This window comes from Ornithodoros turicata, chromosome 4, assembly GCF_037126465.1.
Source record: "Ornithodoros turicata isolate Travis chromosome 4, ASM3712646v1, whole genome shotgun sequence".
Lineage (NCBI taxonomy): Eukaryota > Metazoa > Arthropoda > Arachnida > Ixodida > Argasidae > Ornithodoros > Ornithodoros turicata.
In genome coordinates, this window is record NC_088204.1 from 83,181,815 (window position 1) to 83,204,691 (window position 22,877).

General features: G+C 44.0%; 1 protein-coding gene and 1 long non-coding RNA gene across 2 annotated transcripts; both read left to right on the forward strand.

Annotated features, from left to right (window-relative positions):
* The first annotated feature begins 230 nt into the window (after nt 1-230).
* LOC135392188 (zinc transporter ZIP11-like) lies at nt 231-16,069 on the forward strand. Its single transcript, XM_064622888.1, has 9 exons — nt 231-356; nt 1,649-1,687; nt 1,838-1,990; nt 2,063-2,183; nt 2,896-3,036; nt 3,209-3,278; nt 4,471-4,569; nt 4,624-4,782; nt 15,319-16,069. Exons 1-9 carry the CDS (start codon nt 249-251, stop codon nt 15,395-15,397), a joined length of 969 nt encoding a protein of 322 aa, XP_064478958.1. The 5' UTR covers nt 231-248; the 3' UTR covers nt 15,398-16,069.
* A 2,661-nt stretch (nt 16,070-18,730) lies between these two features.
* On the forward strand, nt 18,731-19,917 carry LOC135393572 (uncharacterized). Its single transcript, XR_010422674.1, has 2 exons — nt 18,731-19,008; nt 19,617-19,917. It is a non-coding gene; the product is annotated as an uncharacterized LOC135393572 (long non-coding RNA).
* The last annotated feature ends 2,960 nt before the right edge of the window (nt 19,918-22,877 follow it).

Below are 22,877 nucleotides of genomic sequence, written 5' to 3' on the forward strand. Positions count from 1 at the left end.
TCACCAGAATTGTGGCCCTAGCCTTCTACTTCCAGCAGGGGTGCACGTGGAAAGTGCCCACTGTCAATACGTCACTACTGCGTATCTATTCATTTGGCAAAGGAGCGAGAGAAAAAAAGCGGACAACATGAACAACAACGCACAATCACACAGTGCTCCGAAGTTCTCTGCTAAAGTTTAGTTTGCAAGAATGTCGCTTTTGGCGCTACGGTAGCGATACCGTCGATGGCGGAACGCATCGTGTGATTATGATTCCGGGTGTCTCTCCTCTGGCCCAAGCTGTCTTGGGAACTTTATTTACGTGGGGATTGACAGCGGCGGGTGCAGCTCTCGTCTTCGTATTGAATTCAAGCCGGGTACGTTAGATGCGTCCATCCCTGACATTTGTTTACACATCAACGACGCCGTTCCATATGGACTGGTTCATGTGTGTGGCGTAAGTGTCTGCTGGTAAAGTACACTTGACTTTCCAGATGAATGTCGGCACAGTACCCCCTGAAGTCAGTCCATGACGTATACTAATCCCTTCTGTCCCCCACTCTTTGTCCTCAATCCATGTGTCATAGCCACAGTTGTTTCTCTAACACGGAGCCAAACAAAGTGTACTTGAGTGCTTTAGAAGTTGAGGTTTCTCATGGAAAATCTGCCCAATGATACGGAGGAGTATGATCAGATGGGAACGCCCTAGACTTGTACACGTTACTAAAAAAAACTAATTGATTACCGTTACCCTGTACGGAAAAGTAATTTTTTACCGTTACAAATCACTCGCCGCAAAAGGTAATGACGTGACGCCTAGGAAAGTATGAATGAAAGAATGCCTACTGAGAGGTCATTAGTCCGGCCTACAGAGTGTCACAACTGCACTTTATCAATAATTTTCCCGGAGTCGTTTGCATGGAAACAGTACTCTCCCAAAGAGATAACCTCAGGCCCAAAGGTTACCAGAGGCCCTCCCAACCAGCTTAGAGTTCCAAAGGATGAGTTATCCATTTACGAGGCCTTTGTCATCTGAAACAGTCGAGTCACACTTGCAGGTGGTTGCGTCATGAACACAATCTTGGAAGGTGCATCTTTTATCATCCGCACTGGGGGCGGATGTAGGGGCTCTGGGAAGTTGTTCGTGCGAGCTAATAGACCGTTTTGTAATGCCACTTTCAATTGTGTGCTGTCTGGATTTTTTTAATAGGGAATTTCAACTGCGACGTAAAAGTATCTTGAAGGTACTAACATGTTGCTTTTAAAGTATTTAATACTCGTATCTTAAATACTTTTCACGATTGGGTATTTAGTATTCTGTTCATTTATTTTATTTGCCAGGTACTCAGTAACTTAACTTAAATACTTTTTGCGAGTTTCTTGTAGAAACCTGGGCACGGTAACTTGTAAGCTTACGTCTCCCATTTTCTTTCTCTCCCTTTCTTTTTTCTTTTCGTAATGCTACAGGCGTTAAAGCAATGAAGTTGGCCTGAGTGACAGTGCTTACAATTCGCATATTCGCGGGAAATCATGAAATAGTTTACGAGAAGCAAATTATACGCGAAATTTGTCGGATTAATGTTTAAAATTGTTCGCGAGAACCGTCATTGGCAAAGTTCCAGATGAATGGTCACGAAATTAGACAAGGAGCTTATTTTCTTTATTGCAGAGAGCAATTCTTGATGCGAGCCTGGGATTCGCAGCAGGGGTAAGATACCTTGTCGTATTTATGGGGAAAACCCCTTTGAGTAGCACTTCCTGCAATGGCAAAGCTTCTAGAAGAGTCCCTCGAAGGATCCCTCAGGGCTGAATCCCAGTCCTGACCGTGAGAGATGATTAAATGGATGTTCTTACTTAGGTCATGTTGGCCGCCTCCTTCTGGTCTCTGCTGGCACCTGCTATTGAGATAGCAGAAACCAACTACGGAAAATATGCGTTTCTGCCCGTAGCCTTTGGATTCCTGCTTGGAGCTGTCTTCGTCTATGCAATGGACAAATTAATTCCTGCTTACGTAAATAACTCTCTCATGTTGCTCCGTTTCTAATGTATATGAGTGAGTTTGTTTTTTTCTTTTCATATTCAGGATGGTCACAAATCAGAAATAGCTTTGGCAATGGAAGCTGAGAGACAGGAAAAGCTCCAGAGGAAGTTTCATATACACACAGGAGAACAGTCTGTCCTCACTTATGGCAATGGATTCTCCGGTAATTGTATTTCAACGAGTTGACACTCTTTCTGTTCAGCTTGCTGAGAAATATAAAAATATTAATTAGTGTCCATACAGCAAAGTTACAGAGCATCCCCAACATTTGTAACATTTGTACCCACAGCTGAGAAATTATGCTTCCAAACGCATGGGTGCTCTAAAGCGTCCAGAAATTATATTTCGAGCGGGCGATAAAAGAAAAGCAAGTGGTACTTTTCTGCTACTTGAGTAAGAAACAGGTACTCCTTAGTAGCGCCTGTTTCTTAGTCAAGTAGATGAAAAGTAGTGCTCATTTCTCTTTTGTCGCTCGCTTAAAGTTAGACACGTTCGAGCAAACACCCTGTATATGAAAGCGTGGGAAATTATGAAAAATTGGGTTTTTGTTTTTGTAACAAATTACAGGAATAATTATTACAATCTCGGGGTTGAGTTTGTACACACTTAAGGGCTGTACAAAAAAACTTATATGTCACCCAAAAAAACAATTCAATTATTTTTAATATCAATGATGTGATTACCTTTTGACAGCATCAGTGTTGAGCAAACAAAATTCCTCTTCACCAGGTGGGGGGCAGGGAAGCAAATTTCTGACACCAAGCACACTTTAATGCAGCACCCAAATTGTCCTACCCGGAAAAGTGACAATGTTTTTGCTGAAAAAGATAACCTAGGATTTGTTAAACCCTATGTGGTAAAATGTGTTCTTGCAGAAAATGGTGTGAGAGCAAGAAAATGGTCAACTGTGACCGAGCTTGGACCATCGGATGAGGAGAAGATGCTCGATGAGAATGTAAAACGTTGGAAGAGAATATTTCTGCTTGTGGTTGCTGTCACTGTTCACAACATTCCTGGTATGAATATTACTCTTTCTGAAGCAAAACAGCCTCTCAGAATGCCATAAATTAAAACATGCTCAGAAGCTGTGTTCTTCTTTTTGCACTCGAATATATATCTCAACTGAACCTGAGTACAAGCACATGCCATCTCACTGTACACAATTTCTCTTAATTTTTTGCATTGAAGAAGGACTTGCGGTTGGTGTCGGGTTTGGTGCGGCAGGCAGCTCAACACATTCTACATTTGAAAGTGCCAGGTAGATATTATTATTATTTGCTTTCAAATGTGCACTCATGTGTAGTCGAACACTTTCTGCAATATAATAAAGTTGTTACCAGTGTTGGGTGTTATTGTTACTAAGTTACTTTATATTACAACTTTTAATTGAACTCATTACTTTTGAGTTCCAGTAACTTCTCGGGTATCTCGTTCCGTTTCTAGCTAAGTAACTTGGAGTAAGTTTCAAATTCTTTTTGTTCAATTCTTGTCTGCAAACAATGCGTTCTCTTTCTCAAACGAGTTGACAACCATGTGCACAGTGCGCCTGGCTCCGCTCCTTTTGGGTGGCACAATGAACGCTAGAGATTCTGAGTGTTGGGAGGCAGTAATCATGGCGACTAGCAGTGTACTTACAATGGCAGAGGGCTCCTTGCGTTAAAGGTCACACTTTGTGTGGTTCTACAAAATATGCGCATGAAACATAAAATTCTGATGCGAGCTCCATTAAAGAATCGAAAATCATCAGACACCAACCTAATGAAGTACATGAAGAAATGGCTTCTTTTATTGTATTAGACTGGTGCAATTTCCTGCATTAAAACTGTTATAAAAATCTTGCAGTGTGGCATCAAGACCCGAATTAATTTGACAAAGGTTAAGAACTAACACGTGCATAGCAAATCACTCGAAAGGAACTCGTTACTTTTCCCAAGTAACTTTGGAGCTTCAGTTCATTCTCATAACTTGTCGCTGCATTAGTACCATAATTTAGTTACATTTTTTACGCAGTAACATAACTTATAACTTGTTTCCTTTATTGAGTAACTTCCTCATCTCTGGTTGTTACTGTATTTAAATTTGTGACTTTCAACTTTACAATCATATAACTGACATCTGTGTTTGTTCTCTTTTCATTTTTGGTTTTGTTCTCTCGTTTTTCTATTTTACTAGATATATTTGTGAGATTTTAGTCAAAACTTGAAAATAACTTTTAAAAAGCTACAACTCTAAAATACTACAGCATATTACTCATATCTATTTTACTCAATAAATTGGTGAAATGTAAGCCATAACTTGCAAATGCCCGCAAATCATGTTCCAAGTAACTGACTTACAGCTGTTGAGTGCAGTACTTTCAATGCATTTATACCAAGTAAAAAATATTGTCTCGCTTCCTACATCCTATCTGCAAGGCATAACTATGTGATCTTTCTTCTCTCCAAATTCAGAAACCTAGCATTAGGAATTGGCATACAGAACTTCCCAGAAGGCTTAGCTGTCAGTTTGCCCCTTCGTGGCGCTGGTTTCTCAAGGTGGAAGGCGTTCTGGTGAGTCTTTCAGGCATGGCCTAGCAAAAAGTACTAATGTTGAACTGGACCCAGGTATGGCCAGCTGAGTGGAGTGGTTGAACCAATGGCAGGCATCTTGGGCTGCATTGCGGTAACTCATGCACAACCAATCCTCCCGTATGCCTTAGCATTTGCAGCAGGAGCCATGGTGTATGTCGTTGTCGACGATATCGTCCCTGAAGCACAGTCATGGTGAGATTAGATGTGTTCCACTTTCTGGTGCACAGCAAATTCAAACATTCCAAGTACATTGCAGCACCATGTTCAAAATCTGGTACCTGTGATTCGCTAGCAACAAAAGCCAATTTTGGCAGAAATGCTTCTCAAGAGCACAACTGAGCTGTCTCTTCCTTGCATCCATTCTCTACCATCAACTATTTTGAACACAGAAGGAGAGTCTTGGACAATTTGTTGGGGTTATTTAAGGCTCAGAAGCCACCAAATTGTTCTAGGAAACCATTCTTGTTGTTGGATACTTGAACACGAAACTAATGGAAGGCTCTCCTGTAAGACCTTTCACTCAAAATCATTCTCTTTCCAAAGTTATCTCACTGTGTATTTTGCTGCGAGAGCTTACAGCTCCACAGGGAAGAGAAAGCTTGACAGTATCTCATCCGATCATGTAACATTTCATGACATTCACTCCTGTGTGATCATATGGGAACGAAGATGACTGCCAACAGGAGGCCAGTGCCTGGCCACTGGGAATGCCCTCACAGTGTTGTCTCATGATTAGGGCCCGGAATTTTAGACATTTGCATCAAAATGCCCATAAATGCAGCATATTCAGGGTTGCCTGCCTTTTTATCGACTCTGTCACAGAGTTGTGGCCTTCTTTAACATTTTTAGATGTCATAACAACCCTTTTTTAGCTGTGCATCTTTCAGGCTCATACTGAGTGCTGTATGTTGCTTTTCGTTTCTCCGTGCTTGTGCCTTTTGTTCCTTGTTTTAAGTTTGGTTTTCTTGAATACCTTGATTTTCTAGAAGAGGTTCAGTATATTTGATGAAAAGATTTGTATTCTCTTGGCATTCCAAGAAAATGCAGGGTCGAGAACTAAAAGTATCGTTTAATATAGCATGGTTCGAGGCCGCTTCAGCATTCGTGTGCCAGAAGTCAAAGCTTGCACTGTACCATAGCCTTTAAACGTGCAAGTTTTCTTTGATGGAGCCTTCTGAAATGCCAACAAAGCCAAAGAGCACAACAGATTAATGCGCCTATTTTAGTGTTATTAGGGCCTAAATGCCTGCCTATTTCCATCGTTTTTAGTGCCTCAGTTTCTGGGCCCTACTCATGATGTCGCGTTCCTTCCAGTGCTTTGCAATACTCGTAAGAAATTATAACACACAGCTTCAGGCAAAGTGAAGCAGAAACCTGGTACACTACCCTTTCCAACAAAAACACACAATCTGATTCATCAAGAGCCAGCAATCCCTTCAAAGGAGTGCATATATAGAGGTTGCAAGTGAACCTGACCGTGCAATTTTGCGTTGATGGGAAAACGTCCCCTGGGGCTAAGGTGAACTACCTTCTTTCGTGTGGTGCTTTATTATGGTAGATTTGATTAGAGAGGTTAAGAGCTGCATTGTGAGTCTCAAAGCGTTTCCTGGTGCTATTAGTCAGTGCTTGAGACATAATAGTGAAAGTAGTGAGCATGCAGAGGAAAAGAAGGTGGTTTAAGAAGAGTTAGAGGAGAATGTAACTGTAAAGTGCTTAAGCCGTATGAGTCGACCGTGTTTAACTTATGTTTAGGAAATTATTCCCCTTTGGTCATATGACACCATATGGGTTGAAAAACTGCTTTGGTTGCCCCATGCCGTGTGTTCATTCGTCAAACACAGTAACAGTATGCAAGCTAGCTGATCTTCTTGCATTGCTCAAATTCAAGGAATTGCTCCCGTCATTTGTTGTCAGGTTTCACCCGTCTACTGCATAGAGCAACCTCCACATTCAGTGCAGTATATGACATAACCACTGCATGTGAATGTTCTACCTGACTCAAAACTCACAAAGTGCATCTGGGTGAACTCCAAACTGCTGACATCCCTGGCAGGCTGATCGTTTCTAACAGTAACGCAGCAACAGATAGAAAGAACCTGAAAATTCCTGAACCAGCACCATGGACACATTCCGACAACCCTACTATCCCATGTATAGCACTTCCCACATCTCCTCAGAATAATTGGAGATTTAAAAACTGTGTAAACATCTCGCATAGATACAATACTTCCCATAGCAGATGAAACATCGCAATACACAAATACAGCGACAGAATAACATCACCCTGAAGTAATCTGTGCAGCTGAAACACAAAGAAAATTCTCCTTACACTAACTGACTTGGGTCTCAGATTAAATGCCCTTGGGTTCAAAGATGAATGCTCATTCAGAATCCTGGCTGATCTGCAGGTTTGCTGCAGTCACTTGTTTAAACATTGAAATCGAACCCCATAACTAAATCTAACCCCACTTAATCCGTATGATTCTCCGGGGCTCCGTGTAGCACCCTGGATTCTGTCGAGGTCACCTTTTCCCACCCTCAGCTAGCAAGTCAGATAGCAGCTCAGCACATCTAGCAGCCATTCACCTTGCACACCTTTGTTTGTGAGGACACCACAATACCCTCACAATGACGCAACATGTAGACACCATTTCTCAGTTGCAAGAATCACCAATGATTTCAACTATGAGGTCAGATGTACATTGTCCCAGGTCAGACGAAGACATTTCAAACATAGCTTAGGATGTGGAGCTCACTCATGACAGTATTAGCATACTTCATGAATTTGTGTTCCCTTGTCATTAATTCCAGTCGACGTTTCTGATTTGCAAGACTTTCCGCTGGCTTCAACTATCAGATCAGGTGCACGTTGCCCTAGGTCAGATGAGGAAGAAATTTGAGACGCAGCCCAGAATGCAGAGCATACTCGTGATAGCTATAGGAAACTACATGAATTTGTGTTCCTTTGCCATCTCTTCCAGTCGGTACTTCTGGTTTTCAAGAGTTTCCATTGGCTTCAGCCGTGAGGTAGATGCACATTGTCCCAGGTCAGACGAGGAAGAAATTTGAGACGCAGCCCAGAGTGCAGAGCATACTCGTGATAGCTATAGGAAACTACATGAATTTGTGTTCCTTTGCCATCTCTTCCAGTCGGTACTTCTGGTTTTCAAGAGTTTCCATTGGCTTCAGCCGTGAGGTAGATGCACATTGTCCCAGGTCAGACGAGGAAGAAATTTGAGACGCAGCCCAGAGTGCAGAGCATACTCGTGATAGCTATAGGAAACTACATGAATTTGTGTTCCTTTGCCATCTCTTCCAGTTGGTACTTCTGGTTTTCAAGCGTTTCCACTGGCTTCAGCCGTGAGGTAGATGCACATTGTCCCAGGTCAGACGAGGAAGAAATTTGAGACGCAGCCCAGAGTGCAGAGCATACTCGTGATAGCTATAGGAAACTACATGAATTTGTGTTCCTTTGCCATCTCTTCCAGTTGGTACTTCTGGTTTTCAAGCGTTTCCACTGGCTTCAGCCGTGAGGTAGATGCACATTGTCCCAGGTCAGACGAGGAAGAAATTTGAGACGCAGCCCAGAATGCAGAGCATACTCGTGATAGCTATAGGAAACTACATGAATTTGTGTTCCTTTGCCATCTCTTCCAGTCGGTACTTCTGGTTTTCAAGAGTTTCCATTGGCTTCAGCCGTGAGGTAGATGCACATTGTCCCAGGTCAGACGAGGAAGAAATTTGAGACGCAGCCCAGAGTGCAGAGCATACTCGTGATAGCTATAGGAAACTACATGAATTTGTGTTCCTTTGCCATCTCTTCCAGTCGGTACTTCTGGTTTTCAAGAGTTTCCATTGGCTTCAGCCGTGAGGTAGATGCACATTGTCCCAGGTCAGACGAGGAAGAAATTTGAGACGCAGCCCAGAGTGCAGAGCATACTCGTGATAGCTATAGGAAACTACATGAATTTGTGTTCCTTTGCCATCTCTTCCAGTTGGTACTTCTGGTTTTCAAGCGTTTCCACTGGCTTCAGCCGTGAGGTAGATGCACATTGTCCCAGGTCAGACGAGGAAGAAATTTGAGACGCAGCCCAGAGTGCAGAGCATACTCGTGATAGCTATAGGAAACTACATGAATTTGTGTTCCTTTGCCATCTCTTCCAGTTGGTACTTCTGGTTTTCAAGCGTTTCCACTGGCTTCAGCCGTGAGGTAGATGCACATTGTCCCAGGTCAGACGAGGAAGAAATTTGAGACGCAGCCCAGAATGCAGAGCATACTCGTGATAGCTATAGGAAACTACATGAATTTGTGTTCCTTTGCCATCTCTTCCAGTTGGTACTTCTGGTTTTCAAGAGTTTCCATTGGCTTCAGCCGTGAGGTAGATGCACATTGTCCCAGGTCAGACGAGGAAGAAATTTGAGACGCAGCCCAGAGTGCAGAGCATACTCGTGATAGCTATAGGAAACTACATGAATTTGTGTTCCTTTGCCATCTCTTCCAGTTGGTACTTCTGGTTTTCAAGCGTTTCCACTGGCTTCAGCCGTGAGGTAGATGCACATTGTCCCAGGTCAGACGAGGAAGAAATTTGAGACGCAGCCCAGAATGCAGAGCATACTCGTGATAGCTATAGGAAACTACATGAATTTGTGTTCCTTTGCCATCTCTTCCAGTTGGTACTTCTGGTTTTCAAGCGTTTCCACTGGCTTCATCCGTGAGGTAGATGCACATTGTCACAGGTCAGACGAGGAAGAAATTTGAGACGCAGCCCAGAATGCAGAGCATACTCGTGATAGCTATAGGAAACTACATGAATTTGTGTTCCTTTGCCATCTCTTCCAGTTGGTACTTCTGGTTTTCAAGCGTTTCCACTGGCTTCATCCGTGAGGTAGATGCACATTGTCCCAGGTCAGACGAGGAAGAAATTTGAGACGCAGCCCAGAATGCAGAGCATACTCGTGATAGCTATAGGAAACTACATGAATTTGTGTTCCTTTGCCATCTCTTCCAGTTGGTACTTCTGGTTTTCAAGCGTTTCCACTGGCTTCAGCCGTGAGGTAGATGCACATTGTCCCAGGTCAGACGAGGAAGAAATTTGAGACGCAGCCCAGAATGCAGACCATACTCGTGATAGCTATAGGAAACTACATGAATTTGTGTTCCTTTGCCATCTCTTCCAGTTGGTACTTCTGGTTTTCAAGCGTTTCCACTGGCTTCATCCGTGAGGTAGATGCACATTGTCCCAGGTCAGACGAGGAAGAAATTTGAGACGCAGCCCAGAATGCAGAGCATACTCGTGATAGCTATAGGAAACTACATGAATTTGTGTTCCTTTGCCATCTCTTCCAGTTGGTACTTCTGGTTTTCAAGCATTTCCACTGGCTTCAGCCGTGAGGTAGATGCACATTGTCCCAGGTCAGACGAGGAAGAAATTTGAGACGCAGCCCAGAATGCAGAGCATACTCGTGATAGCTATAGGAAACTACATGAATTTGTGTTCCTTTGCCATCTCTTCCAGTTGGTACTTCTGGTTTTCAAGCGTTTCCACTGGCTTCAGCCGTGAGGTAGATGCACATTGTCCCAGGTCAGACGAGGAAGAAATTTGAGACACAGCCCAGAATGCAGAGCATACTCGTGATAGCTATAGGAAACTACATGAATTTGTGTTCCTTTGCCATCTCTTCCAGTTGGTACTTCTGGTTTTCAAGCGTTTCCATTGGCTTCAGCCGTGAGGTAGATGCACTTTGTCCCAGGTCAGACGAGGAAGAAATTTGAGACGCAGCCCAGAATGCAGAGCATACTCGTGATAGCTATAGGAAACTACATGAATTTGTGTTCCTTTGCCATCTCTTCCAGTTGGTACTTCTGGTTTTCAAGCGTTTCCATTGGCTTCAGCCGTGAGGTAGATGCACTTTGTCCCAGGTCAGACGAGGAAGAAATTTGAGACGCAGCCCAGAATTCAGAGCATGCACTTGATAGCTATAGGAAACTACATGAATTTGTGTTCCTTTGCCATCTCTTCCAGTTGGTACTTCTGGTTTTCAAGCGTTTCCATTGGCTTCAGCCGTGAGGTAGATGCACTTTGTCCCAGGTCAGACGAGGAAGAAATTTGAGACGCAGCCCAGAATTCAGAGCATGCACTTGATAGCTATAGGAAACTACATGAATTTGTGTTCCTTTGCCATCTCTTCCAGTTGGTACTTCTGGTTTTCAAGCGTTTCCATTGGCTTCAGCCGTGAGGTAGATGCACTTTGTCCCAGGTCAGACGAGGAAGAAATTTGAGACGCAGCCCAGAATTCAGAGCATGCACTTGATAGCTATAGGAAACTACATGAATTTGTGTTCCTTTGCCATCTCTTCCAGTTGGTACTTCTGGTTTTCAAGCGTTTCCATTGGCTTCAGCCGTGAGGTAGATGCACTTTGTCCCAGGTCAGACGAGGAAGAAATTTGAGACGCAGCCCAGAATGCAGAGCATACTCGTGATAGCTATAGGAAACTACATGAATTTGTGTTCCTTTGCCATCTCTTCCAGTTGGTACTTCTGGTTTTCAAGCGTTTCCATTGGCTTCAGCCGTGAGGTAGATGCACTTTGTCCCAGGTCAGACGAGGAAGAAATTTGAGACGCAGCCCAGAATGCAGAGCATACTCGTGATAGCTATAGGAAACTACATGAATTTGTGTTCCTTTGCCATCTCTTCCAGTTGGTACTTCTGGTTTTCAAGCGTTTCCATTGGCTTCAGCCGTGAGGTAGATGCACTTTGTCCCAGGTCAGACGAGGAAGAAATTTGAGACGCAGCCCAGAATGCAGAGCATACTCGTGATAGCTATAGGAAACTACATGAATTTGTGTTCCTTTGCCATCTCTTCCAGTTGGTACTTCTGGTTTTCAAGCGTTTCCATTGGCTTCAGCCGTGAGGTAGATGCACTTTGTCCCAGGTCAGACGAGGAAGAAATTTGAGACGCAGCCCAGAATGCAGAGCATACTCGTGATAGCTATAGGAAACTACATGAATTTGTGTTCCTTTGCCATCTCTTCCAGTTGGTACTTCTGGTTTTCAAGCGTTTCCATTGGCTTCAGCCGTGAGGTAGATGCACTTTGTCCCAGGTCAGACGAGGAAGAAATTTGAGACGCAGCCCAGAATGCAGAGCATACTCGTGATAGCTATAGGAAACTACATGAATTTGTGTTCCTTTGCCATCTCTTCCAGTTGGTACTTCTGGTTTTCAAGCGTTTCCATTGGCTTCAGCCGTGAGGTAGATGCACTTTGTCCCAGGTCAGACGAGGAAGAAATTTGAGACGCAGCCCAGAATGCAGAGCATACTCGTGATAGCTATAGGAAACTACATGAATTTGTGTTCCTTTGCCATCTCTTCCAGTTGGTACTTCTGGTTTTCAAGCGTTTCCATTGGCTTCAGCCGTGAGGTAGATGCACTTTGTCCCAGGTCAGACGAGGAAGAAATTTGAGACGCAGCCCAGAATGCAGAGCATACTCGTGATAGCTATAGGAAACTACATGAATTTGTGTTCCTTTGCCATCTCTTCCAGTTGGTACTTCTGGTTTTCAAGCGTTTCCATTGGCTTCAGCCGTGAGGTAGATGCACTTTGTCCCAGGTCAGACGAGGAAGAAATTTGAGACGCAGCCCAGAATGCAGAGCATACTCGTGATAGCTATAGGAAACTACATGAATTTGTGTTCCTTTGCCATCTCTTCCAGTTGGTACTTCTGGTTTTCAAGCGTTTCCATTGGCTTCAGCCGTGAGGTAGATGCACTTTGTCCCAGGTCAGACGAGGAAGAAATTTGAGACGCAGCCCAGAATTCAGAGCATGCACTTGATAGCTATAGGAAACTACATGAATTTGTGTTCCTTTGCCATCTCTTCCAGTCGGTACTTCTGGTTTTCAAGAGTTTCCATTGGCTTCAGCCGTGAGGTAGATGCACATTGTCCCAGGTCAGACGAGGAAGAAATTTGAGACGCAGCCTAGAATGCAGAGCATACTCGTGATAGCTATAGGAAACTACATGAATTTGTGTTCCTTTGCCATCTCTTCCAGTTGGTACTTCTGGTTTTCAAGCATTTCCATTGGCTTCAGCCGTGAGGTAGATGCACATTGTCCCAGGTCAGACGAGGAAGAAATTTGAGACGCAGCCCAGAATTCAGAGCATGCACTTGATAGCTATAGGAAACTACATGAATTTGTGTTCCTTTGCCATGTCTTCCAGTCGGTACTTCTGGTTTTCAAGAGTTTCCATTGGCTTCAGCCGTGAGGTAGATGCACATTGTCCCAGGTCAGACGAGGAAGAAATTTGAGACGCAGCCCAGAATGCAGAGCATGCACTTGATAGCTATAGGAAACTACATGAATTTGTGTTCCTTTGCCATCTCTTCCAGTCGGTACTTCTGGTTTTCAAGAGTTTCCATTGGCTTCAGCCGTGAGGTAGATGCACATTGTCCCAGGTCAGACGAGGAAGAAATTTGAGACGCAGCCCAGAATGCAGAGCATGCACTTGATAGCTATAGGAAACTACATGAATTTGTGTTCCTTTGCCATCTCTTCCAGTTGGTACTTCTGGTTTTCAAGCGTTTCCACTGGCTTCAGCCGTGAGGTAGATGCACATTGTCCCAGGTCAGACGAGGAAGAAATTTGAGACGCAGCCTAGAATGCAGAGCATACTCGTGATAGCTATAGGAAACTACATGAATTTGTGTTCCTTTGCCATCTCTTCCAGTTGGTACTTCTGGTTTTCAAGCGTTTCCATTGGCTTCAGCCGTGAGGTAGATGCACATTGTCCCAGGTCAGACGAGGAAGAAATTTGAGACGCAGCCCAGAATTCAGAGCATGCACTTGATAGCTATAGGAAACTACATGAATTTGTGTTCCTTTGCCATCTCTTCCAGTCGGTACTTCTGGTTTTCAAGAGTTTCCATTGGCTTCAGCCGTGAGGTAGATGCACATTGTCCCAGGTCAGACGAGGAAGAAATTTGAGACGCAGCCCAGAATGCAGAGCATGCACTTGATAGCTATAGGAAACTACATGAATTTGTGTTCCTTTGCCATCTCTTCCAGTTGGTACTTCTGGTTTTCAAGCGTTTCCATTGGCTTCAGCCGTGAGGTAGATGCACTTTGTCCCAGGTCAGACGAGGAAGAAATTTGAGACGCAGCCCAGAATGCAGAGCATACTCGTGATAGCTATAGGAAACTACATGAATTTGTGTTCCTTTGCCATCTCTTCCAGTCGGTATTTCTGATTTTCAAGAGTTTCCATTGGCTTCAGCCGTGAGGTAGATGCACATTGTCCCAGGTCAGACGAGGAAGAAATTTGAGACGCAGCCCAGAATTCAGAGCATGCACTTGATAGCTATAGGAAACTACATGAATTTGTGTTCCTTTGCCATCTCTTCCAGTCGGTACTTCTGGTTTTCAAGAGTTTCCATTGGCTTCAGCCGTGAGGTAGATGCACATTGTCCCAGGTCAGACGAGGAAGAAATTTGAGACGCAGCCCAGAATTCAGAGCATGCACTTGATAGCTATAGGAAACTACATGAATTTGTGTTCCTTTGCCATCTCTTCCAGTTGGTACTTCTGGTTTTCAAGCGTTTCCATTGGCTTCAGCCGTGAGGTAGATGCACTTTGTCCCAGGTCAGACGAGGAAGAAATTTGAGACGCAGCCCAGAATGCAGAGCATACTCGTGATAGCTATAGGAAACTACATGAATTTGTGTTCCTTTGCCATCTCTTCCAGTCGGTATTTCTGATTTTCAAGAGTTTCCGCTGGCTTCAGCCGTGAGGTAGATGCACTTCCAGGTCACACGAAGAAATTTGAGATGCGGCCCCGAATGCAGAGCATACACGTGATAGCTATAGAAAACTACATGAATTTGTGCTCCTTTGCCATCTATTCCAGTCGGCATTTCTGATTTTCAAGAGTTTCCGCTGGCTTCAGCCGTGAGGTAGATGTACATTCTTCCAGGTCACACGAGGAAGAAAATTGAGACATAGCCCAGAACGTAGAGCATGCTCGTGATAGCTATAGAAAACTACATGAATTTGTGTTCTTTTGCCATCTTTTCCAGTGGGTATTTCTGATTTTCAAGAGTTTCCACTGGCTTCAGCCATGAGGTAGAGGCACATTGTTCCAGGTCACACGAGGAAGAAATTTGAGACACAGCCCAGAACGTAGAGCATGCTCGTGATAGCTATAGAAAACTACATGAATTTGTGTTCCTTTGCCAGCTCTTCCAGTCGGTAGTTCTGGTTTTCAAGAGTTTCCACCGGCTTCAGCTGTGAGTTAGATGCACGTTGTCCCAGGTCATTGGAGGAAAAAATTTCACAGGCAGCATACAGCTCAAATGCAGAGCATGCTCAAGATAGCATCAGAATACCTAATGAATTTATGTTCCTTTGCCAGAATATCGAGGCAAAAGTCAGTCTTCTATGTGTTGCAGTTTGCTGAGATAAAATCCGGTGTACATATTTCTGTAACCGTGTTCGATGTATCATAACTCTTACGAATGCCTACAGGAACAGCAAAGTGTGCAGAGGCATGAAGTGGCCTTATGCAGAGAATGGCATCAAATGGTGTCTGTACTGTTAGAAACAGCTTCAATCTCTCACTTAACTTCAGCTGTTGTAGTTTTTAGTACTGGTGGGTGTAGTAACAAGTGTGTGTGTTGAACCGATGCAATTGAAGACTAGTATCTGCAGTAAAATGTCTCTTCTTTCACTACAGCAAAAATGGCCGACTAGCTTCTTGGACAACAATAGTTGGATTTGTTGTGATGATGGCTCTTGATGTAGGCTTGGGTTGATGAGGCCTAAGAGAGCACTTGTCATCTCTTCAATGATGCTTCCTTGTGTTAGCTGGACTACAACTTTGCTGTGTTCCCCTTGGTTCTGCAGCATTTGACAATCTGATGCGTGAAACATCTTCGTTGCTGTTGATACCGCACACTGACTGTAAGTTAGCCTGTTACACTGTTCTCAGCATTGATGCAAGGTGTTTTCTTTGTATTTTACTTAGACATATTTTGTGACGAACAGGCTGCAAAGAAATGTATTTTCCTCTTGGATCTCAGTCAGAAATATGTTACTTACAGTGCTGTTACAGGCACTTAGTAGGAAACTTAACACATGGGGATGTATTTTAGCTGACATAGTGCATTCATATCTTGTTTTTATGCCTCAAATAAGTGGTGCAAGTTTTAGTTTCACTTTAGCAGCTAATTAAAAGCACGTGCTGCTTCCACTGTTCCATAGTGTTCCGGACATGTAAAAAAAGACAGTTGTTGAAGAGGAAAACAGCAGAGCAATCATAGTGGAGTGACTAATTTAAGAAGTGGCAATACCTGACACATGAAATAATGCAAAATGTCATAACACCTTTTGTCTACAATGTTGAGTGTATTGACTAAGTGAGGGCCAAGTTTAGAGGACAGCACCTGGCTCAGTGATGCGGATGGAATAAAGCTACTTTTCATGTACTTGACTGCGTTTCTCATCAAAGTCTTTCGTAGTCATGGAATTGTGAAAGGGATTGAAAGTAGTTTTAATGGGACACTTTGTGCCTGCCACATGTGCAGTAGTACTATAGCAGTTGTACACTGCGTACTTACATCACCAAAAATTATACTGTGTATACAGGATAGATACAGCCAGTGCACATAACAGGCTACTTTTTGTCGCATTTAATTTAGTTTACTGTCGATTAGGTAAAACGGGACTCAGTTACAATCTTTGCCTTTAAGTAAAAACAAAAAAACAACTACACTGGCTGCTGTAATCAATTGCCTTTATACTGCCGTTATTACGCGTTTATTTCTCTCGGATGTGCGGAGTACCGGTACGGAGCGGCGCCGCTTAATAGCAAAGTACCTCCGTATTACACGGCGCTCACAAGAGGGCACCTTGGATAGCTATGAACTTGAGCGCACAATGAGTTTATACAAAACAGCGAAAGAAAAGTTCTTCCCTTCGGTGCCGATCCATAGTAAGTGGGGTGAGATATAAAGCGGCTCCGAAGGATTCCGGGATGGAATGTGGTCCAGATTCCTCCGACTGGTTTCCGCCAGGGAGGGTCGTCGGACGCAAAACTTTCTTGTCGTCGCTTTTCTTTCTATTAAAACTATGTTCCCTGGACAGTACCGTAATCTCACTCATCGGACAGTTGTCCTTCTTCAAGAGCTTTCATAATCGTTGCAGGGGTCGTCGACATCGTCGTTGTTTCAAGTATTCTGCATGGATGGCGCATCCAATGTGCGTTCTCGTCAACGATAATGCCTGAAACGTTAAAGCTTTCCACCGATCGTTTTCCGTGTGTTTTGCCTTCCACAAAAAAAAAAAAAAAATACAAATAAAAAGGAAGAAATCGTCCATAGTAAATGCATAGAAACACGGACTCCTGTTTATCGCAACTTTTCTTTTCATGCACGTTTTCCAGAAAACTCGAGTGACGTAATATTTGGAAACAATTCCTCGTGGCTTGCCAACCCGCGCATTATACGGGGTGTTCCTTTGAAAGCCGACTTGATTGACATCGCGTTCAAGTACTTTTGACATTGCACTAATTGAACGACAGTGTAATACTATTCCTAATGAGGGACAACTCTCATAATGTAAATACGGAAGAAGCAGCGCTGCACGTCAACTTGGAACGGGTCCTCCTTTTGGAATGCAGACACATAAAAAGGGTTCCTTTTTGGCTGACATTGTTCCTGAACCCGCTAGGTGGAGCAAGGACGGGATCCGTTAGCGGCTGAATCCGGGAGCACTGCACTGGCCGCCTGTGGAGCGTGAGAAGCAAGCCTCGACGAGCGGACGACGACTCCGGCCATTCCAAGGTCGTTTCATCAAAGTCTGTCCAAATTCATGCAATGAACGAGAAACTTGAAGCAGTAACGTTTGCCATTACATGATATTCAACCAAGGTCCCTTTAAACGTAGCTCTGTCAGACGAGTTTTTTTTTTTTTTTTTTTTTTTAAGGTACGAAAAGATGCATTCCTCTTCTACTCCGTTGGAAAACAGGCAAATATTAGCAGGAGGTACTATTCTTTGAAAGCTTGCACGTTGTGTGAACCAGGAAACTCTAGATGTAGCTAATTTTGCGTCTATCTTGTTGACTTGATTGATGAAAGACGTTGATTCCTAGGAAATATGTTTGGCTCTTATGGCGGTCAAAGCTTGGGTGAGGAGGAGGCTGAATGGAATGCGGCGAAGTAGACTGCGTGGCGGCTGCTAGGTCAACCAACCCTCTCAGACGACCCGTTCGGGGGGAAAATTCCAAGAATGTCTGCCGTTACGCTCTCTGCTATTTACGTAAAACCTATTCTATGAGAAATAATTCTGTACGGCCCAAGTTGAAAATCAATTTTGAAATATTTGTGGTTTCAGTTGAAGGTCGCTGATGTTGGGGTAACACGTTTTCGGCAACTTTCAACTTAGCTCGTTGCTTATTGACGGTTCCTTTTTTAGGAAACTTTGGGAATTCCGTTCGATTCCCTAGTGTGTCCGATATAGCCACGTGCATGTAGAGGACAATTCGTGGAACCTAAATTTTCAATGTCCGCTTTGTGAACCTTATATTGCGAGATGAAATGCCTTCCTAAAGAAGCGGATAAAGGTCGTATCAGATATTGGTATAGTCTGCGTATATCGGAACTATTATAAAACGTCTGGCACTACCCATTCTGAGGTCACTATTTGAGTTAATTCTAAAAAGATCAATAACGAAAAGTATATGTTTGGTATAGGGCTGTTGCAGTCAAGTTTGCACAGCGCCATTTCGGGCCCAAACGGCCACGGATCCCAACAGTATGTAGTTTCATCGGCGGGTTTTGCATGGTGTGTCAAACGGTATGGTACCGAGGAAAGTTAAAAAAGCTGTAGGAAATCAACAGAAAAAACTGTGCTTCTTGAAAAGCGCGAACAACTCGAGATCGTGTATTTGAAAGTGCTGCGTCGTCTGCTAAACTAGGGAGCGTTGCATGATTTGGTGCGCTGACGCTGCAGCTCACTCGTGCCACCTGGCGCAGAGCAACAGGCCCATAGCACGTAACTTTTAACTCGTTACTTTTCCGAAGTAGCTTAGGATCTTCAAGTTCATTTTCATTACCTGTAGCCTCGTTAGTACATTGGTGACATTTTTTGTGCAGTAACTTAACTGGTCCTTTTGTCGACAACTTTTTGAAATCCATAAAATTGTCCGTGACGACGTGATGCTACTTTGAACGAGGAAGAAGCGGCCTCTCACACAGGTCTTTATGGGTGCCGCCATGGAACTCGTTTCACACTTGGCTTCACTACAGTCTCAGTAGACGTTTATACCATTTTGACGGAAGTTTCTTTCATCTCTTTATATCCTGGAAGCGGCACGATGGGGGCTCGTTTCATCCAATGACAAGGGTTTGAGAGAACCAGCTAAGGGTATGGTGGAGGCGTTTGAATACCTGACCGTCAGCTGAAGGTCTTCACATATGAACACCATAGTTGCTGAGACATTTCTCGATAGGAATATTAGAGGGCGCGTGTTCTCGGCCAACTTGCAGATATACGATCTCGTCATCGTAGACACAAAGAGCCAAGTGTAATAAGCCTTTTTCCACCTGTGGCACGCAAGGACTCATGGGAACATAGAGCGCCATTACGTGTGCGTAACGGGGTAACGTTGGGTAGACTCGGGGTGTCAGCCGGGGTAAGCCATAACCGAAGCAGACGACAGAGCAGTGGCCCTCAAAGTTCCCATGCTGAAATTTGTCCATTTGTTCTGAGCCTTCGACAGAACTATGTCTGCTATGAGCGTGGAATTTCCCAAGGTTCAACTTGGGACTGTCATCAAGTTCCTGTTCACGCAGAAGAAAAACTCTGAGGGAAATCTATGCGTGCATAACGCAAACATTAAGTGACGAGTGCTTCTCATACTAAACAGTGAAAGAGCTTTTAGCGTTGGGATTGTGACGCCCGAAGATCAGTGGGACCTCCAAGGATGTGAACGCCCGAAATTGTTGATTGTGTCCATGACCTTGTTTTGGCAGATCGGCGGCTAAAAGGATTGCGTATCGAGAGAACGGTTTGCGATCCATGACAAGTTGGGTATGCGTCAGCCAAATGGGCCGGAATGTTTGAATGCCGATTAGGAACAACGCCCAATGGATGAGTTGATTTGGCGTTTTAGCGGGACAATGCACCGGCTCTGAATGCGCTTGTGACCACCTCATCCACCGTCTCATCCATCCTGCCGGCCTATCAACATGGTGGGCTGGAACATCCGCAATTTATCGAGATCACTCGTGGGTTTTGTAATGAAATGGGAATGAATAAAAACAGCATTCGAAACGTGAGTTGTTCGGTCGTGTCATTCGCGTGCGAGCCTTTCCAAAAAATAGTTTTGCTACGATGGTTACTCACCACAGTGTAGCACATACTTCTCTTATATATTTAGTACAGGTGATAGTGGGCACTAACGAAGTAATTTCAATTACTGACAGTTTTCACTCGAACAAGTCCGCAGGCTGAAAATTGACTTTTGCTGACGTGTTGTTCCAGTGCGTCCGTTTGCTTCAAGAATAGAACCTAAGGGCCCCCGTAGGTTCCAATGGGTCCGTGAAAAACACGGATGAGAAAAGGGCGGACTCTGAAGGACTCGCGATTTGAACATCCGCCGTACTCGCCGGATCTTGCCTCGGTCTATTTTTTTTTTGTTTCGAAACCTGAAAAAAGTTTGAAAGGAATGAGAGAGGGGGAGACTTTTCGAGGGTTAACGAAGCTTGAGGAACAACTTGGAGGTGAATATTCTTCCTCTTCAGACGTAAAGTACACCTTTCGATTCTTTATTTCGTGACATTACCAAGTGTACTAAACTATTGAGATATTTAGTTGCGCGCTTGAGTCCAAGAGAACTAACCAAACGCACATGAATGACAGCCGCTGCTAAAGCACATTTATCGGAGAAATTCAATTATATCTCCGATGCATGGTTTAGTGCCACCATCCTTCACCTGTTACGTAATGCCAATACACAGAGGGAAGTTGGGTATTGCACACCAGTGGGTAAGTACTTTATTCGAGGGAGAAGAGTATAATGGACAGCACACACTTGTTGAAGGAATGGAAATTCTCTGTTTCCTTCTTTTGTCCATTGCCTTTCAAATAATTGATGAATGAGTTTGGCTTGGAAAAATTTCTAGGGGATCCACAGGCGATGCGTTATTCTGGTCGACCAGCAAAGTTTACATTCTCCTTTAGTACGTTTATGTATTTACCCTGACCGCGCTATTTAAAGGCCTCCAGTGATGGCTGGGAGAAAACACCGGCAGAATATTTTACGAGACGTCCGAGGTTAGTCGTCTAGTTGATTCTCTCAACGCATTGCCTCGTCGAGATAATTAACGGTAAAAATACGATTGTTCTCGGCATGCATTGATGATGTTTTCAGACCGCGGTTCACACCCTCGTCAAAGCTGGGATTAGGGTTGCCACCTTTCGTAGTGAAAAATATCGGCTGAGGGAGAGGAGGTGAAATAGAGGGAAAGTGGGTGAGGGGTGGAGAGTATACAGAGAGAGACAAAGAAAGAACGAGCGTACTCGCTCGAGACAACAATGATAATAATAATGAATAACCAAGAAAACGACTGGTGACTACGGAGTTGGGTCTGTGCTCCAGATTTATTCGAGCTGTAGTGGAATGTTGAAAGGAAAAGCCCATATGAAACGTACCGGCAAAAGGCTGCCGGTATGAATCCTTCCTTATTCCTACCGGCAGAGCGAGCAAATAACCGGCCTGGTGGCAACCCTATAGCTGGGATGGACGAAACAACGAAGCTTCCATGTTGATCAAGTCCAAGGACGAATGCGGGTATACAATGTCTTTCTGTGGAGAAACATTTTTGCCCATTCAGTGACGTAATCGAGCTCTCGATCGTCATCGGGTTTCGCTTTAGATCGCTTCCTGGACGTAAAACACACACGCCTTTCTTGAGCGAATTTATGCCACATCGTATTCTCCCAAAAAGGGTGCTTTTCAAGTTGAGAAGCTGGGTCTTTCAACTTCAGGTTCCAAGTTTCGCTCACTTGGAACGAAGCGAGACTTTATAAACTCTGGCTAAAACGACAACCTGCCCCGCAAAGAAGTAAGGTACTTTAACAGATACTTCGCAGCTACTTTTCTTATGACAAAGATAAGTTTTCGTGACACATCGTTTCGGTTTCGTTTGGCGTGCTCTTCGAAATCGCCATCTTTTGCTGTGAGTTTGACGCTTGAGATAACAAAGACAACGAGCAACGTTTCAGATATGGCACAAGAAAACGTACAGGCAGTATTTTACTCAGCAACCCTGAGGATAGTACGCACGTAACCGTTTCATCTTAGCTATTCTTTTCGTATTACGAGTTGATAATGGTATCACAGCCACCTGGCGATGAAACTCCCCAGTGATCATCTTGTAAGAAAGTTGTTGTTTTATCACAGTCACGTACAATTCAACGAGATAAGTACATAGCACGGCACACCCCTTAGTTGAATGTTCGTTTACGCTCATAATACTTTTTTAAGGGCGCAGGATCCCAGGTTACGCGATAGATTTGATGTCCTTCTGACGCAGAATTAGTGCAGTTAAACTATGAGCAGCCGCTTATTTTTAGGTTGAAATCACCCTGACTCTATACGAGTCCAGCAACCGGAAGCGTAAATCCACTTGACATTGCAACTTCCCTTACGTCATTTTGACAGGAAGTTGCAAACCACACATATGTGAGCCCGTCTGGCAACATTGCTTCTTTCAGCGTTACGGGCGGCCGCGTGGTTATGAAAACTAGTCATGGGCCGATATGATTGGTTACGCCCACGTGGAGAAAGAGCGAGAGGAGGTACGTCTCTTCACTGACGCCACTTCTAGTTTGCCAATACGAAAAAAAAAGAAAAATAATCCGTAGTAGCCACGATTCCAATTCCATTCTATTGGGATTTCGCTGCTTTGACGTTACGGAGGTTTTTGTTCTGCCTCGATATAAAACTTGCATTGTATGACATACTCGCAGTACAATCTAGCTTGGTCGCATTACGCGGAGGCCAGGCGTGATTCCGTAATATAGCGCCGCGACGCAACTGTGGCTATGATTGAGAGAGGACTGCAGGAAGGAGCATGGGGGAAAACCTCAGGTGGTGGGATTGGAACCCAGCACGACCTTCGCTACCACCACCGCGATGCAGATAAAATAAGGCCTGTTGTTTTCTTCTTGGCACTCTGATGGGGGTAACACAGTGTTCTCGAAAGGAGGATTGTACTTGGGTATTTACG

Coding starts and splice junctions, on each gene's coding strand:
- LOC135392188 (XM_064622888.1), top strand. CDS start 249: ATGATTCCGGGTGTCTCTCCTCTGGCCCAAGCTGTCTTGGGAACTTTA. Junction 357..1,648: donor TCGTATTGAATTCAAGCCGG/GTACGTTAGATG, acceptor TCTTTATTGCAG/AGAGCAATTCTTGATGCGAG. Junction 1,991..2,062: donor ACAAATTAATTCCTGCTTAC/GTAAATAACTCT, acceptor TTTCATATTCAG/GATGGTCACAAATCAGAAAT.